This window comes from Malaclemys terrapin, chromosome 3, assembly GCF_027887155.1.
Source record: "Malaclemys terrapin pileata isolate rMalTer1 chromosome 3, rMalTer1.hap1, whole genome shotgun sequence".
Lineage (NCBI taxonomy): Eukaryota > Metazoa > Chordata > Testudines > Emydidae > Malaclemys > Malaclemys terrapin.
Window position 1 is genome coordinate 10,013,742 of NC_071507.1, and position 16,918 is coordinate 10,030,659.

Genomic DNA, 16,918 nt, shown 5'->3' on the forward strand with positions numbered 1-16,918 from the left:
TAATCTGCATTGTACAGATGTGACCTGTGAGACTGACCAGACATCTGAATTGAGGAAGAGGAGATCTAGTGTCCACTGTATCAATGGTTGAGGACAAAATGTTCTGGTTCCCTGCTAGACTACTAACAGAATGCTCAGTGGCTGAACAGTATATTCTCTTGGAGGATTCTGAAACCCCTAACGGGTCCATCACTCGCTGACCGCACGCGAGTGAAACAGGGCCCAGTCAAAGAGGAAATCCAGAAGATGGCCTCTTTAGTTTGTCAAACTAACCTCTTCTCTTCCCTTCCTAGGGATAGCCCCATAGTTGCTGTGGAGGTCCTGAAATCAGTGAGGCATGTAAGACAATAATCTTGGTGACTCTAGCCCTAAACAAGAGCTTAATCTGTAACTCCACGGCCTAGCCAGTACACCACCAAAATTACTAAAATTATCTCAGTCCCAAGGCTTTCATAGATGCATATGTAACTGGTGCTTCCTCAGCGTGGCTCTGTTCCCCTCTAGTGGCTGGACCACATAGAGGTTCATGAGTCTGCACAGCCTTTTAGCTAACAGTCTTTTAGTTCAGACAGTAGACGCTTGTGCATTTAGCTCAGCAGTCCCAGGTTCTATCCTTCTTGCCAGTGGCCCACCGAGGGACTCCACATTACACACTCAGGCCGGGGTGTCAGCACCGCACGTGGGGATCCAGCACTGAAGGACCAATGCAGCAGGTAGCAGCTCCTCTGCCGAGACTCCAGCCTGGCCCCTAGGGGCAGCTACTGCTGGAGTTCTGGGACAGGGGTTCCTCTCCTTGTGCGCTCAGTTGCTGCAGCTTCTGGGGAGAGGAGGCACTGGCCATGTCTGGAAGGAGCAGCACAGGATCGGGCCCCTTTCCACGCAGCTTTGTGTGTGCATGAGTGGACCCACTTAGAAGTGTTGATTGAGATATTATCCACAAATTATCATGTCCTGGACTCTAACAAATCAGTCTTTGGCACTAGGCACCCTCTCGGGCTAATATTAGATGCAAAAAAACACTCCGTCATCCCAGTTCCTTAGCCTGGTGTTCATGTTGGACCGAGTACCTCACTGGAGAGACTACATGGACACAGGGAAGGTGGACTCTCCTTGCTCAATTTGGGTAAATTAATGGAGATATCCCATCTCCTAGAACTGGAAGGGACCTTGAAAGGTCATTGAGTCCAGCCCCCTGCCTTCACTAGCAGGACCAAGTATTGATTTTGCCCCAGATTCCCAAGTGGCCCCCTCAAGGATTGAACTCACAACCCTGGGTTTAGCAGGCCAATGCTCAAACCACTGAGCTATCCCTCCCCCCCCAATACAGGTCTCATCTATAACTAAACCAGGGATGATGTTGCACTGAACAGCCTGAGCTGTAGGTTACAGCAGTTTTTAGTCACTCTCAATGTTTGCATCTCATCCTGTTAAATGTAAGTCCTTGGCTAATAAAGAGCTAAGAGATCAAGCAGTCGGTGCACTCTGTCCCTGCTGGCTTGTGTTTCATTGAGGAAACCAAGACAAAGCAAGGTCACTGAGTAGCTCTAAAGGATTTGATTGAGTTATTCAGCAAATGTTGGAAGATGGGCTTCTTCAGTCAATGTTTCTTTCATTTTTTCCACTTAGAGGCATTCAGCAATGCTGGCTCTTGGTTTAACAGAGCTAGTTAAGTTATCTTTTTCCACATTCCATGTACTTAGTTGTGCATTCAGCTCTTCATCCTGTAGTTTCCGTGCCCACTGCTTCATTTTTTCCATTTAGTTTCATAGTCATTGCTTCTCTAAGGTGAGATGCTAAGGGCCAGATTCCTCTCCTTGTTACACTGGTATAAATCCAGAATAACACTTTGTGTCATTCAGGATTTATGCTGGTGTCCTTGTTTACTTGAATTCAGAATTTGATTTTTTTCAGTGGCCCTTGTCATTCTTTCCATACTAGTGGCTTGGTGATGCTGAACACCAGGCAACAGATTGGATTGTCTTTGCAGAGTGTTTGCTGTTATTTCACCTTCATGTAACTGATTGAGAACAAATCAAATTGATAGTTCCCTGATAGCAAGGAAGAGGGGTTGTTCCCAGATCCGTGTGTCTATTTTAGGCCTGGTCTACTCAAGGAAATTAGGTGGGTACAAACTGTCACTCGGGGCGTGAAAGATCCACACCCCAGAGTGTTGCAGTTAAGGCAACCTAACCTCTGGTGTAGACGCCACTAGGTCGACAGAAAAATGACATAGCTACCGCCTCTTGGGGAAGTGGATTCCCTATGCCGACAGGAGAACCTCTCCTGCCAGGGTAGGCAACATCTGCACTGAAGAGCTAGGGTGGCACAGCTGTGCCACTGCAGTGTTTTAAGTGTAGACGAGCCCTTAGGATCCTAGTTAGGTTGTAGGAAAGGTATAAACTCCTCCTTTCCCCCCTCTTTCAGAGACAACACATTAGCTAGTCAGTTTTCCATTTAATCTGGGAATGGTTGAGGACTGAAAAGTTATATATTGCCAGTTTAACATTTTCACAGTACTGTATATTCAGACTTTTTTTTTTTTATCTGATGGTGTAATCTTAAAAATTAGTTTTTTTGCATACGATTTCTGGCTCACAAGGATTTGATCCTTGACCGCCTGATGAAGAATGTGACATTTCATGCACAGGTACAGACACCTGGGAGCATATGCCTAAACCTACTGGTAGCTCAATTCTTCATCCAGGGTCATATAGCTCCAGTGCAATTTGTACACAGTCCTTTTTTTGACTCTCCCATGCCCAGGTAATTTGGGGCAAGCTAATAGCCTTTGAGTAAAGCAGACCAAATGACCCCAGTGTAGTACTACCTAGCCCCAAATTAAACACAAGGGGAGAGATGCCCCAGTGTGGTATAGCTGCTTTGTGGCGCATAGCTGGTGGAAGTCTGGCCCAAAACCTGGCATCAGCAGCCCAGGGAGCGTGGAAGGGTGATTCTGTGCCGGCGTAGGAGCTCTTATGCTACTCCTTTGGCCTCTGTCAGCATAGCAGGATGTGGCTGGGATGCCCCTATGATATATCAGTTATTGGCTTTGATTTTTATCCACTTACGTTGGCATAAAATAGAGCAGCCCCAGGCTCAGTTTACCCGTTGGGGAAGGGCTGTTTGGGAGTCCCTCCTAAGTCGGGCTTAATCTTTTCACCAAGAAAGTGCTGGATAGGTGATTCATGGCTTGGGTTTTCCCAGTGGTGGTGCCCTTGGGCAGTCAGTCCTGATGAATATGAGAGAATGCTAAGGACGAGAGCGTGGTGCTTTAATACAGTTGGCTGAAAATCCAAGTTGACATGCATGTATCTTTATTTCTTAATCGTGTGTTAGCATCGACGGCATTGTACACCATACATCTACTGACATCTGGTGGCATGTTGTAGCAGAAAACCTGTTAGTGTTTTTTTTTTTAAAGACTACATTTGTATGGCCTGCGTTTTGTTTATAATAATAATTAATGGAGATATCCCATCTCCTAGAACTGGAAGGGACCTTGAAAGGTCATCGAGTCCAGCCCCCTGCCTTCACTAGCAGGACCAAGTACTGATTTTGCCCCAGATCCCCAAGTGGCCCCCTCAAGGATTGAACTCACAACCCTGGGTTTAGCAGGCCAATGCTCAAACCACTGAGCTATCCCTCCCCCCAAGCTGCCCTGTAGTTATTTTTGCACGCTGTGGCTTTTAAAATTAACTTCTTATTGAAAGTCAAAAGAGTGAAGCGCTTTTAAAGAATGTCAGACAAATCCAGCTTACATTGGGACAGATCATGATACTGCAGTGTTCGTGCAGCGGTAACATTTCATTTCCATTAGGATGTTTTTAAAAACATGTTTTTAAAAGAGATACCAGGTAAAATAGTGCTTAAATACCACAGTGAAAGAGAACTGAGCTATAGCTGATAGACTACAGTACAGGTGTGTTTAGTAAAACTTTGGGAGGCGGTTTGCCTACATAGTCTTATTCACACAGCAAAAAGAAGATGAAAGAACCACATATGAAGATGAGAGAACCACATTTTCAGCAAAGCTTTGGAATTTGTTTTTGAGAACACAACATGATGCCTTTAAATGGAGGCAGTGCTCTGTTTTCATGCGTTATGAAATGACACAACTACTGTGTCATTTCAATGTGTGTTTAAAGCCGCTATTTGTGTTAAAGATAGGCATTTTTAGTGTTATTTTAGCCACCTAAGGCTACAGGTCAGATTTATTGTATATAGTTTGCTCAAGCCTTCAATATTCCCTCATATAAATTTTACAGATACGTACAGCACTCATTCATGAAAAGAAAAATACACTCATCTACTTCTGTTTATAAAGTGTTTCTAGGATAGATTTTGACACACACGTGGTCAGTTCAAGCTCCATGTACAGAATTTGGCCTTTAATGAGAGGTTTTCTATTCATTAAGTTGATAATGAAAAGTGGCGCAAACCCCATTTTATTTACACTGATGCCAATAGTCTATGCCAGTGGTTCTCAACCCACAGCCCACAGGCTGCTTGCAGCCCAATCAGCACACAGCTACGGCCCATGTGACATCCTCAGGGCCATACAGGTAGTATATATATGTTGTGTGGAAGCAGCCCACGTAACACAGAGAGAACTGCAAATGCATCCCACAATAGTAAACAGGTTGAGAACCACTGGTCTGTGTAATAGTCCTAGCATTATATAACTGAGATAGAACTTGGCCTGTCATGTCATCAGATTTCTGCTGGTTTGGGGGCTGATCTTATAGTCCTTGTTCACTACAAATTTCCCATTGCCAACTCCCACTGGTTTTAATTTTAGGCCCTAATCCTCAAATGTGTTCAGTACAAATCAGCAAAGTCTAGGTATGAACTACAGTTGAAAAATAGATTCTTATAAAGAAATTATGTATGGCCTGTAATACTGCTGTTTGCTGAAAGATATCCTAATGGTCAGTGGAATGTTTTACTTTTTAAGGATGAAAACTGGAAAGAAAGCATGATGGAATATGTAACAGGCAGCTAGATTTGGTTAGTTAGTTAGTCACATAACACACGTGCTGTGCCTCCCTGTGGTCTGCTATAGATTATTAATATTTTGCTTCATTTCTGTTCTAAAATAGAACCCAGTTAAATATGTCATCACATATTGTATAATGTTGCTTAGGAATAGCTAATATTGCCAAGAGCAGCTGAAAGAGATTTATATTTATACAGTCTATAAATAGAGAGCTTAATAAATCAATCAGTGGGCAGCTTTCCTTTGCTGGCAATAAGCTGTTTTAATGGCACTACAGATGCAGCATTTATGTAGCTGGGGAAAAAATGGGAACCGGCATGACTTTGTTTATTGAAGAATAAAATATTAATGTGTAATATGCAGTTTGGATGCTGGCTCTCTCTTGCAAGGGAGTGTTGGAAGAGAGTTTTATAAGTCAGGTTCTCTACTTTTTGTATATTTGCGTGAAAAGGAGAAAAGCTTTTCCTTTGAGACAGGCATGCCCAGTGATTAGGTTGGCCTGCTATCCCCCTTTGTTTTCCATAGCTGAGTGCCTGCGTGTTTTCTTGTCTTTCAGCAATGGGGAGAAGGACTTGGATCCATCATCCATAACTTTAGAGCTAACAACGTCAGTCCAATGACATGCCTCAAGAAACAGTAAGGCTCTTCCCTCCGTTTTTCCTCCGGTGTATTTTTCTGGCCACATATTTTCCTATATGAACTGTCTTAGTTGTCCTTTCTTTTCTTGGCTCAACCAATGAAATTGTCAAAACAGTCTACAGGAAAAATTCCCTCAGACTTCAACCTCCCATGAGATACACGGTGTTAACGGCATTTAGGGTTCGTGTTTCATTGTAAACATCAGCGTTCCCAAGACCCTAGCGTGGTGTCTGCCTGGGAGAGTGTAAGGAAGTTTACAAGTGTACATTTAATCTATTGAGATGTATGATTTTAATTATTGTCTTGCCTGTTCTTCCCTTGATACATACACGTCACCCCCATGGGCGATACTGTTTTTGGAAGTTGCACATGTAGCAAGGGAGAGGTTGTCTGTCAAGGGATGTACTGATTTTCTAATTATTCTGGGATGAATTTTGCCTCTGGAGCACAGCTCTGCATTGTAGAACTGCCCTGCTCCACAGGGAGCGCTAAGGAAGGAGACAGAATGCCTCCTGGAGCTTCCCAGCACACCCTATGCTTTCTCTCACCCTTTATTGGGTTCAGCATACTTCCTGTCCCTTTTTCAGGCCACTGTGAAGGGTAGTGGTGCTGTGGTACTTGTCTCCTGCCTGCCCGGTGCTATGAATTCCAAGGAAGCAGTCCCTGTACTCCCCGAAGGCAGGAACTGCAGTTCTGTCTGGGCACTACAGAGCCTGTGGCGGGCAGAGGGCTCTGTACTGCTTCCCCTACAATGCATGCCCGTGGAAGGGTCAGGCTGACTCTGGCCGGCGGATCAGATGTGATTTATTGTCTTTTTGAGTTTCAAAAAGGTCATTCCTGAGTCGAAGATTAGAACTGCTGTTGTTTTTTGTGTTCATTTCACAAAGATGGCAGGCGCCATTAACCTGAATAGGAATATCTGGAACCCTGTTTTTACTAAAATAAATAAATACGATTTAAAAATTTTTATTTCTTTCTACATTTCAGCTGGATGAAGCTGGCGTTTCTGACAAACACAAATGGCAAAATTCCCGTTAGGAGGTAAGCACAATTGGAGGAGCTTAGCAACCTACCAAATACATTTTGTGTACTGTGTATTAAATCATATTTTATGATATTAATATGCATGCTGATTATATTTGTATAATATTAATTGTATAATTGCAAAATATGCATAAACAACAAGATGGGAACGAAGACATTGTCATTTTTTGCTCTATTCCTTCTTTTTAAACAGGAAAAACTCCTAATGAAATCAGTGATTTTTTTTCTTATTAAGAACCCTATCCTGTGAAGTGTTAAGAGCTTTCAACTTTCAGGAAATCCATTTGGAGCTAAGGGCATGTAGCAGCTTATAGGCCCTAACCCTAAGTGTTCAGGGATGAGTTGTTCAGTAGTTAGAAGGCAGGTTGTAAAGGTTTTGTCAATAGCAGCATACAAATGTTTCAGACCATTGCAAATAGAATAGCAGGTACATTGGGAAATGCAATTCATTGCAAAACTGAAAGAGGCCGCTTTTCCAGAATTATTCTTGTGTTCGCAGGAACTTTTGGAACAATATTTATGCCATGCAGTATACAACCTACAGCAGGTCTTGGCTTACTTATTGCCAAAGATTAAAAAGGCAACTATGGAACAAAACAATATATTTCTCTGTAAGCAGTTGTTGTCTGGCTCAGACATCTGATGTCGCTTTCCCTTACTGTCTAGTTTTACTGCATTCTCTTACACTTACGTGCTCAAAATCCTATCAAACAATTTGCCTTCTCTCCTTCCCACACAGAAAAATGTGAAAGTCACCACTCTTGCTAATACTGGGCTATATTGCCCACTTCCACAGCATTGCCTGTGAGGGGATGGGGGAGCAAGAGGAGCTGGAAAACTTGGTGAGGTTCCCCTCATGGAGTTGCCTGCCAGGCATCTTTTCAAGAGAGTGGGAATTGGAGCCTTGTGGAGCTGACAAGCAGCAAAGCACCATAGCCTGCTACATTGTCCCCGTCTCTCCTGGGGCCACATGGGTCCAACCATAACCGCAGCCCTGGAGTGCACCTTGAAGGAGTGAATGCTGCTTCGGTTTATTAATATATCAACTTTCACATGGCCAGTCCCTTGCTGGTCCCTCGGTCTTGCACCAAACCTCCCTGGGGCACCTTCTAAATAGCGCCCCCACGGACGGAGTATCTGCAGAATAATGAAGATGGGGGAACAACGCTGAAAAGGCTTAATCCATTCCCTTCTATGTGCAGATCCCCTGAAGGCAGTCCAGTCCAGTCACTCTAATGACTTAAATCTTCCTATCAGATTCATGGATCTCAAACAGATCCACTGAAGGCAGTCCAGTCCAGTCACTCTGATGACTTAAATCTTCCTATCAGATTCATGGATCTCAAATAGGTGGTTTTTATGAAGCAGTCGTCCTGGTCAGTACATATATATGGCTCTCCTTAAAAGCAGTTCAATTCTAAGTCGTTTGTTATCCTAGATTTACACAATTTCCATGCCGAGGCAACCAGATCTCCAAAAGAGCTCGTGTTCAAAGTGTTTTTAGCACATTATGCTAGTGAATTGAAGTCTAATCTCCTGACGTTTGCTCAAACGAAGGCCAGTTCAGGTATAAAAATAAATAAATCCAGACTTTTGATGGAATAATTAATGTGCCACACCCTATTTATTGTAGACGGCTAAACAGAGGTGAAGATACAGTGCACGGATTTCACACGTGCTGTACTGCTAATGTAGTTGTTCCAAAGCAGACATTAGCACTCAAGAATACTATGTGGATTTCAGCCAGCAGTTCTCCCTTGAAAGGATTTTAGTTTCCATAAATCCACCAAATCATTTGGCAGCTTGTGACAGATCTAACCTGTTTCATGCTATAAAGAGGGAAACTCCGTGTTGCTCAGATTCTCAGCCTTCAAAGCTCAGGAATATAGCTCTGGACCTCTCCGAGAAATATATATGGTAATGAATTTAGTGTCATCCTGTGAAATGTCAGACTTCTTGGATGAACAGAACGTGTGGTTTCATTGAACTACTTTTGAACACTGTAACTTTGAATCCAATAGCTTCAACAGGATCTGAAGGTGCTCCACACCTCTGAAAATCAGGCCACTCATCTAGGTGCCTCTGATAGGATGTGGCAGCCCTTTTTCAGGGCTCATTAGAGAAGCCTCTGGTGCAAGCACTCTCTCTTTTCCATGCCTTACTTAGGAGAATATGGGAGACGGCCACTGAGTGAAAGGAAGAGGTGTCAGGGAAGTAGTTTAAGGTTAAAGGAAAGGAAAACCCAGGCTGTTGACCCAGTCTCGCACTTGAGACCAGAGCTTTGAAGTGTAGGGTACGTGTATGTTCCCTTCCTCCCTTGGCACTGAGGTCCCGATGGGGATTATAGCCCCTGAGGCCTGATGGAACTGTAGTGCTGGGTTCCAGTAAAGAACTACAGGGCGTAGAGCTAGATATTGGTCTGTCAGGTGTCATGCGTCATGCATTGAGTAGCCTCATCGCACATTCCTACAGTCCTGCTGGACGGGGCTGATCAAGGTTTTCCTCCAACTGGAAGGGCTGAGCAGAAGCCTGGGGGCTGCTATGATGTGACGTGGCAGCAATGAGGACGGGGAGGAGACTATCTCTTCTCTGTCGCAGTGCTCCCTCAGTGGTCCTCAGACAGCCTGGAGAAATAGGAGGCCGTCTACTGCACAAGGGACTTTTGGCATAGGGCAGGTCAGAAAGGGAGTGGGGACAGAAAAGGGGGACAAGCACGGGGCACAAGGTCGGGACCAGGCTTGAGGGGAATAGGACATAAATGATGACAGGAAGTGAAAGGAGGCAGGCCAGGGAGGTAATAAGTCCAGGACTCACCCTGCCCCCAGCAACTATCAGACTCCAGTCCTTTCTCTGCTCCCAGAAGTCCCCCTCACATCTCCAGGCTTTGCCCCATCCCAGCATCTCCCCAGTGCTCCAGGCTCTCCTCTCCCCGATAACTCCTCCCCCCCTGCTTCCTCAGGCACTCCCATTCCTTCTACTTTTCCTAAACAACCCCTTAGACTCCATCCCGCATAGCTACACCCTGCTTTCCTCCTATATCTTTATACTGGCTGACTTCTCCAGGCTACCCAGTCAACCCTGCCTCCTCCATTCCACATCCGTGGGTGAGAGGGATCGACTTCCATCTTCTCCAATACCTGTCCGACTGCTCAGGGTCACCCAGAGGAGCAAATATGTGAGCTAGAGTTGCACAAGACTTGGCAGCTGTGGGGATACATATGGGATTTTCATTCCCTCAGGAAGGCAAGTCTCCACGTCAGAGCTGGTGGGGACTAAGAACGTGAGACAGGAAAATAAACTCTGTCTGTCAGTTTGATTTCATTTTGATATTGAAGCCTAAGGAAAGCCTGAGGGAAAAGTCTTCTCTGGGAAATGAGAAATCTTTGTGTTTCTTTGAACTTTAACATAGACCCCCACTCCAACCAGCAAAAGACCTGGGCGAATGCCAAGCCTTGGGAAAGTGGAACTCTATAGTCCCGATTCTTCCTAGTCCTGCACCTTGTGCAGTCATTTACAACAGTGCAAAGTGGCATAAATGCTACCAACTCGTAACAGTTTGCCCTGACTTTCCCTTGGTGTAATTGACTACGCAAGGTGCAGGCCAACAAAAACTCTGTTCCTTTGTGGGATTTTTTGGGGAGATTTTAACATAGCCTGTTTGGGTTATAAGCATAGCTTGTGTTTCTGTCAGTAGGTTGGGGAGGGAGCACACATAACAATTGGTGGCGGACAAATCTCAGAGGCGTTCAGTGTTTACTTTACTTGCTTTATTAAATGTATCTTTGCAGTTTTAATCTGGAACTTCATGTGCAAACCTTATAAGAAGTGAGTGTTTTTCATGAAGTATGGTATAGCCTGGTCGAAAATGCAGTGGTCATTATAAAAAGTAAGCATTTGTCAGTAGATCCCACACTGCTACTGTCGTTATGTATCCTAAGCTCTTGTCTGCACACACTCGTTGCACCAGTTTAACTGAAGGCTGTTTAAAAACTGATTTTAGTTTAACCAGTGCAACCCCCCACCCCCCAGGTGGAAACATTTATATGGGTTTAAAACTGGGTATATTAGTTTAGCTTGTACCATAAATTCACCGACGCAATCTAAATAAATATAAACTAGGATTAAATCTGCTGTCTTTCCACACGGTACTGTGCACCATTTTAACTAAATCCGTTAAAAATTATACTTTTAGTTAACTTGGTACAACTTTGTGCAAAAACCACTCTTAAGGAAAGAGGAGAAATCTCAGGCTTGGTCTATACTTAAAACTTACACCCCTTCGCCAGCATAGCTATGTCAACAGACTCCACAGCATGAGAGCGGGCAGAGACAGGGGTTGTTCTTACAAAGGCAGAAAAACTCCTTCTGTCAGAGTAAGCTGCATTGGCACTAGAGGGCTATTCCAGTTTAGTTCTGCCAACATAGGCTCTGTAGTATAGACATAGCCCCAGATACCAGGATTTGGTAACTTTTGGCAATCATTGTACCACAAGACTTTCCCATAGTATCTAGGCAGTTATCCTTCCAGTTCCAGAAAAACTAGGAAATGCAGAGGTGCCAAAACTAAGGGCTTGACTACACTACCCGCCAGATCGGCACACAGCGATCGATCCAGCAGGGGTCGATTTAGCACGTCTAGTATAGACGCAATAAATCGACCACTGAGCGCTCTCCCGTCGACTCTGGTACTCCACCAGAACGAGAAGCACAAGCGGCGTTGACAGGAGAGCGTCAGCGGTCAATTTACCGCACTGAAGACACCGTGGTAAGTAGATCTAAGTACGTCGACTTCAGCTACGCTGTTCATGTAGCTGAAGTAGCGTATCTTAGATCGACCCCGTGCGGTAATGTAGACAAGCCCTAAAACAAAAACTGATTTGGACTGTCTGTGTTTTGATTATTTTGTGGGGGTGAAGGTTTGTTCCAGTTCTTTTTGTATCTGAGCCATTTCACCCATCTTGAACAATTGTAGTGGAATGAACAACTACTAATCTTGAATCCTGTTTCCAGTACACATTTAAAAAAAAATGAATGGTGAAAAGTACATTGACACTTGACAATGAAACTTTTGTAGGATGTCATGTAGTAATCTTTCCTGCTTCAACATTAATCCAATTCTGTTTCTAGGCATAGGAAAGAAGAATGCAAATTTGCTATGATCAAGTCTCTTTTGACTGAAGCGGTAGTTTTATGTACACCATTTCCTGCTAAATGAAATTGTCATTCAGGATTTGTGATTCATGTGATCCTTTTCTAGGCTGCTGCACTCAGAAATAATTACTACCATGTTTGCTGTCTTCTTTGATGAAATAACGGATAATTTGGCATCTAAAATAGAGCTATGGAATTTTGGCTCACCGGTTTTGATTAATTGTTTATCCTAATGTTAACAGATGTTTGATACAAAACGTCAATTACTGGGCACTTTAGTGGAATAGATGTCCGATTTTTACTGGACTAGAGTTAGATGATAAATCTTGCAGCTAGCAATCCTGCACATCGTAGAGTGAAATGTCACTGAAAGTTAGAAAGGGTTAGATAACATCTGAGATTTTTTTAAAATAGGAGTCTAACTTTAGGCACTCCAGCCCGTTTTGAAGGGAGCTGCTGGCTGCTCAACAACTTAGAAAATCGGGCTACTTATTTAAGTCCCTAAATATGGACATGGGAGTCTAACTTTAAACACCTGTTTTTAAAAAAATCTTGGCCAAAAATATTAATTTATCATTTATATCTTTGGCTTGATGATCTTCATTTTATTGGTGGGAAAATATTACGCAAGTGGTTTTAAGTGTTTTGGAGAACAAAACAATTCTTGATTGCTATGGGAATATATAATAATGGCAACAGTGTATTTCACTTTGTGTATTTACTTAGTATCTGTGATATTAATAAGAAGTCTCGGAAAATTCACTTGGTGATCTAGAAGGCAGCATATTTTAGTCAGATTGCTGTTGTGAAGTCTTTCCTGATGTAATGCTCATGTTAGGATTATGAACGTGGCCCTAAGCCACAATATTGTCTCCAGATCTGGACACCAAAGCTGGGGAGTCGTTGGCCCCATGATTTTGGCTCAGCCCTTTAGAGAGGGGGAAGGCTGTCTGTGATCTGACTTTTCTGAAGCTCATCTCTGGTGGAAACAGAAATAAAACAAAAGTCTTCACATTAATCACATCAGACATCATAGACTTGGATCTATTTTGTTCCAAGTAAAAATGAATCTAATGGATGATGAGAGAAATCCATCTTTTATACAAAGAAACCAAATTGGTCCAGGAGTTTGAGTCTCAGTGGAAGTGGGAAGGAAGCAAAAATGGTTGTATGTGATCTGTCTGGAGGAGGAATAGCCTTGTTTGAAGCGGATTAGAAACTCTTTCAAGGGAAGAAGGAACAGCAAGGAAAGAGTAACAAAATTCTGTGTGTGGAAGATGGCCTGGGTGGAAAATATGAGGAATCCGAATTTGGAGAGTTTCTCATGGGGAGAAATAGCTTCAAAAGAGAGGAGGAAGGAAGCAGAGGAATGGGAATACATCAGGATTTTCCTGTGGGATGGCTGCTTTAAAATGGACAGATTAATAGTGCAGAAGGGTGGGAGTCACCACTGTGAACACAGAGGAAGCAGCAAAGCCTAGAGTTGAGTTTGCTAATACCTACCTTGTTTGTAGATCCTGCTGCTTTTTTTGTTGACGTAGTAAGTTGTCTATGTATCCTGTTGAAAACTGCCAGCGGAATAACGTGTTGCACAAACCTCTTAGTTCTTTGGGCAGATCGCTGTTTTGCTAAATCTTTTAGTAGTTCGCTTACACAGAGAGCAGGCGGAGTATTTCTGCTCTGTGGAAGCTTACAGCATTATTACAACGGTGCTTGGTGCACGACTGTCTCTAGAGGTACTTGCATAAATCGTTTGGGGAAAAAAGGGGGAAATGTTGGAGGAGAAAAGGAGTAAGAGACTGAAACTGATTATTTAAAAAGTGACTAACTTTTTTTCTCCTTTTTCTTAGTATTACCAGAACCTTTGCATCAGGTAAAACAGAAAAGGTGATCTTTCAGGCACTTAAGGAACTCGGTCTTCCCAGTGGAAAGGTATTTGCCAATTTAAAATAACTTTTTTTATATTAAGAAATCACAGAAATGATCAGATTATATCGTTATATTTTAAGTCATTCGTGTCTTGTGTAAAAACATGCCGTATGTTCTCAGACAGCTTTGTCATCGCTTCAGTTAAACAGGAATATTTACTAATGAGGTTTATACTAAATGGTACCAAAGTTGGTTAGGGCTTTTTTCTGATGTCCCAGTGTGTTGAATATTTATATTCAAATGTTCACATGGTACCTTGAATGATTTTTTTTTTTAACTTCAACAGGCAAAATAAAGACTATGTCTTTGTTCTGTATTTACTTTTTTACATATTATTATTATTTATTTTATCATTCACAGACTTAATGTTACCATGTAGTCAGAATAAAAGTGCACTAAACAGATTTGGGGTAAGGAAAAAATTGAGAGCTCTTCTCAGAAAATATAAATAAAGTCATGTGCATTAGGCACAGGTTACTAATACTTTTCCAATACTCAGACATGTTGATAGAATAAAGAATAAATAAACTGGCTTTTGCTAAATCAACATTTGTTTTGTTTTTTTCAGAATGATGAAATTGAGCCTCCCGCTTTTACTTATGAGAAATTTTATGAACTAACCCAAAAGATATGTCCTCGTACGGACATAGAGGAACTCTTTAGGAAGATGTAAGTTAAATTAAATATTTAACTAATTTTAAATTGTTTTACTGTCATTTTAGTCTATTTCTAGTATTAACCGGTACAACACTGAACATGATAAAGAAGTCCCAACCTTGACTCCTAATACCATGTATGGTATTTGCAAACCAAGTCACATCTACATTTTCTTGCCTTTCCCCCAAAATTATTAATGTAAAAGTTAACTCTGTGTTTTAGAGCAACTTTTACATGAGTTAAAAGAAGCACCTGGAACTTTTTTTTGCATTGGCTTTACTAACTACCTACAGTTTTAACCTGCTCCTTTAGGTTATTAACACAGTATGTGAACTAACTAGATTAAGCAAGAAGTCTAAAAGTTTGTTCAATCAGATTCTTCTCAAATGGAGGACTTACATGTTGTTTGCTAAATTAACATTTGTTAAATCATACTGAGAAGAGAGGGTATTATACTGTAGCAAGCATAGACTGTTTGTTTGCCTTGACAGTGTCTGTTCATTTTGAGAATACACAGCTACTTCAGTGTTAGGAAACTGCAAGGTTTAGAAAGTATCAACAATGTCAACATGTAAATCATACCTACTGTAGCATCGTACATGAAAACTTACTTTTTCTAATAAATTTCTTTTCAGCAATGGAGACAAAACTGATTATTTAACGGTAGACCAATTAGTGAGCTTTCTAAATGAAGTAAGCTTTTTCATACATTAACTACCATACAAGTCTGTCTGCAGTGGCTTGCTTCTTCCAGTCTTCCCATTGCATGTATCATGCCATCATTTGCTGTGCTTTTGATCTGCTGATCTTTTCATTATGGCGATATCCAGGTGCAAAAATCAGCTCCAACTTTATATGTTCTTGTGCTTTCTCTATGTTGGCTTTGCGGATTGCTTCTGTTGATTACTTGCTGTGGTGTGAAGCTATTGTTGTGTATGTTTTATACTGTTATATACAATGTAATTTCAACTAAACTATACTCAGTGTTTTGTTATAAGCAATTATTTTACTTGTAGGCATTTGATTGCTGTATTGAATAACAGAAATATGAAGTGGGCTTTTATATGTAGTAGTTTGATTCTCCACTATCAAAATCTTTTCTGTTTATTACAAATCTGTGGATCATAAGGATATTTTAATGAGTTGTATGTGATTCTGAAAATATTAAAAATATGTAGGATAGAAGGAAATATATTGGCAGCAGTATTTCTAAAATGCACATTTATTAGCAAGAGTCTGCAGTGTTTCCTTCAGTCTAGTATCTGAAAAAGTACCTTATTAAAGTGTGTGATTTTCTTCTGTTTCTAAAGCATATTAAGATGAGTGGGAGTATGATTCACAGTGCTACACACCACTTCAGTGAATCTGACAGAATTTACTTAAAACAAATGAAGTATTGTGAACACCAAGTAATTCCCCAGCTTTTGTACCACTAAACTCTTTTTTTCCCAATGAACTGCAGAATTGTATTCCTTCTCTATAGGGTCTTTGAGGGAACTGATGAGTTATCCAAGTACAAACTTAAAAAACAACAGCAACAACAAATTGCTATTTTCTCATTTCTCTATGCAGAGATTTAAGCATGCATCAAGTTAATACCGTTATCTAAAAGGAGGGCCCTTTTGCTCCGTGTTCAAAAAGCAGCATATGCCTTATTGATCACCAAAAGTGAACCAAACACAAAAGGTTTTTTTTTTTTTTTAAAAGAAGTAGAAGAAAATTAGTGATGAGATTAAGTTTTATCACTGTCCAATGGACTAGGCACGTGGAGTAAACCACACTTCAGTGGCTGCCCCAAATGTGCCCCTACCTTGCAAACAATTCCGTACGTGCTTCATCTGACTACTATGAGTAGTTCCTTTGAAATCCATGGTCACAACGCTAAGCATATGTGTAGGTGCTTGTAGGAACTAGGCAGTGATTGGTATGATGTGTGAATAATCCACACCCCTGAGTGACATAAATTACACAGACCTAAACACCAGTGTGGACAGCACTATGTCAGTGGGAGAGTTTCTCCCGCCAACATAGCTATCGCAGCTCGTTGGGGGTGGATTAATTAAGTCGACGGGAGAGCTCTCTCCCTTCAGCTTAGAGCGGATCTCTAGTGTAGTCATCGCCCGAGCAGAGTTTAATGTGTTGGTCGTGATGTGTAAGGCCTTAAGTGGCCTGGAACCTACTTACCTAAGACATCCTCTCTCTCCCTCTTCACATATGGCCAGCACTCTCTGTAGTCAGCCGAGGTGCTGGAGCTGGAAACAAAAGCTTATTGAGAGAGACAAGATGGGTGAGGTAATACTGTTTATTGGACCAACTTCTGTTGCTGAAAGAGACAAGCTTTCACAGAGCTCTTCTTTAGATCTGGGAAAGGTACTCAGAGTGTCACAGATAAATACAAGGTTGTTAAGCATAAGAATTAACAACATGTTTAAAGGGAGCACTCAAAATGAAGTGGGCCATTAACAACTCTGCAGTCATAGAACCAAGGTTACAGATTGTTGA

General features: G+C 41.9%; 1 protein-coding gene across 5 annotated transcripts in view; it reads left to right on the top strand.

The window, feature by feature from the left end:
* The window catches only part of PLCB4 (phospholipase C beta 4), a 322,471-nt gene that overhangs the window by 203,380 nt on the left and 102,173 nt on the right, over window positions 1–16,918 (top strand). For all 5 annotated transcript variants that reach the window (XM_054022802.1, XM_054022803.1, XM_054022801.1 and 2 more), the window contains exons 8-12: window positions 5,553–5,632; window positions 6,623–6,676; window positions 13,681–13,762; window positions 14,328–14,428; window positions 15,052–15,109. In XM_054022802.1, the coding sequence (XP_053878777.1) occupies window positions 5,553–5,632; window positions 6,623–6,676; window positions 13,681–13,762; window positions 14,328–14,428; window positions 15,052–15,109 (375 nt within the window). The remainder of the gene's footprint in view (window positions 1–5,552; window positions 5,633–6,622; window positions 6,677–13,680; window positions 13,763–14,327; window positions 14,429–15,051; window positions 15,110–16,918) is intronic.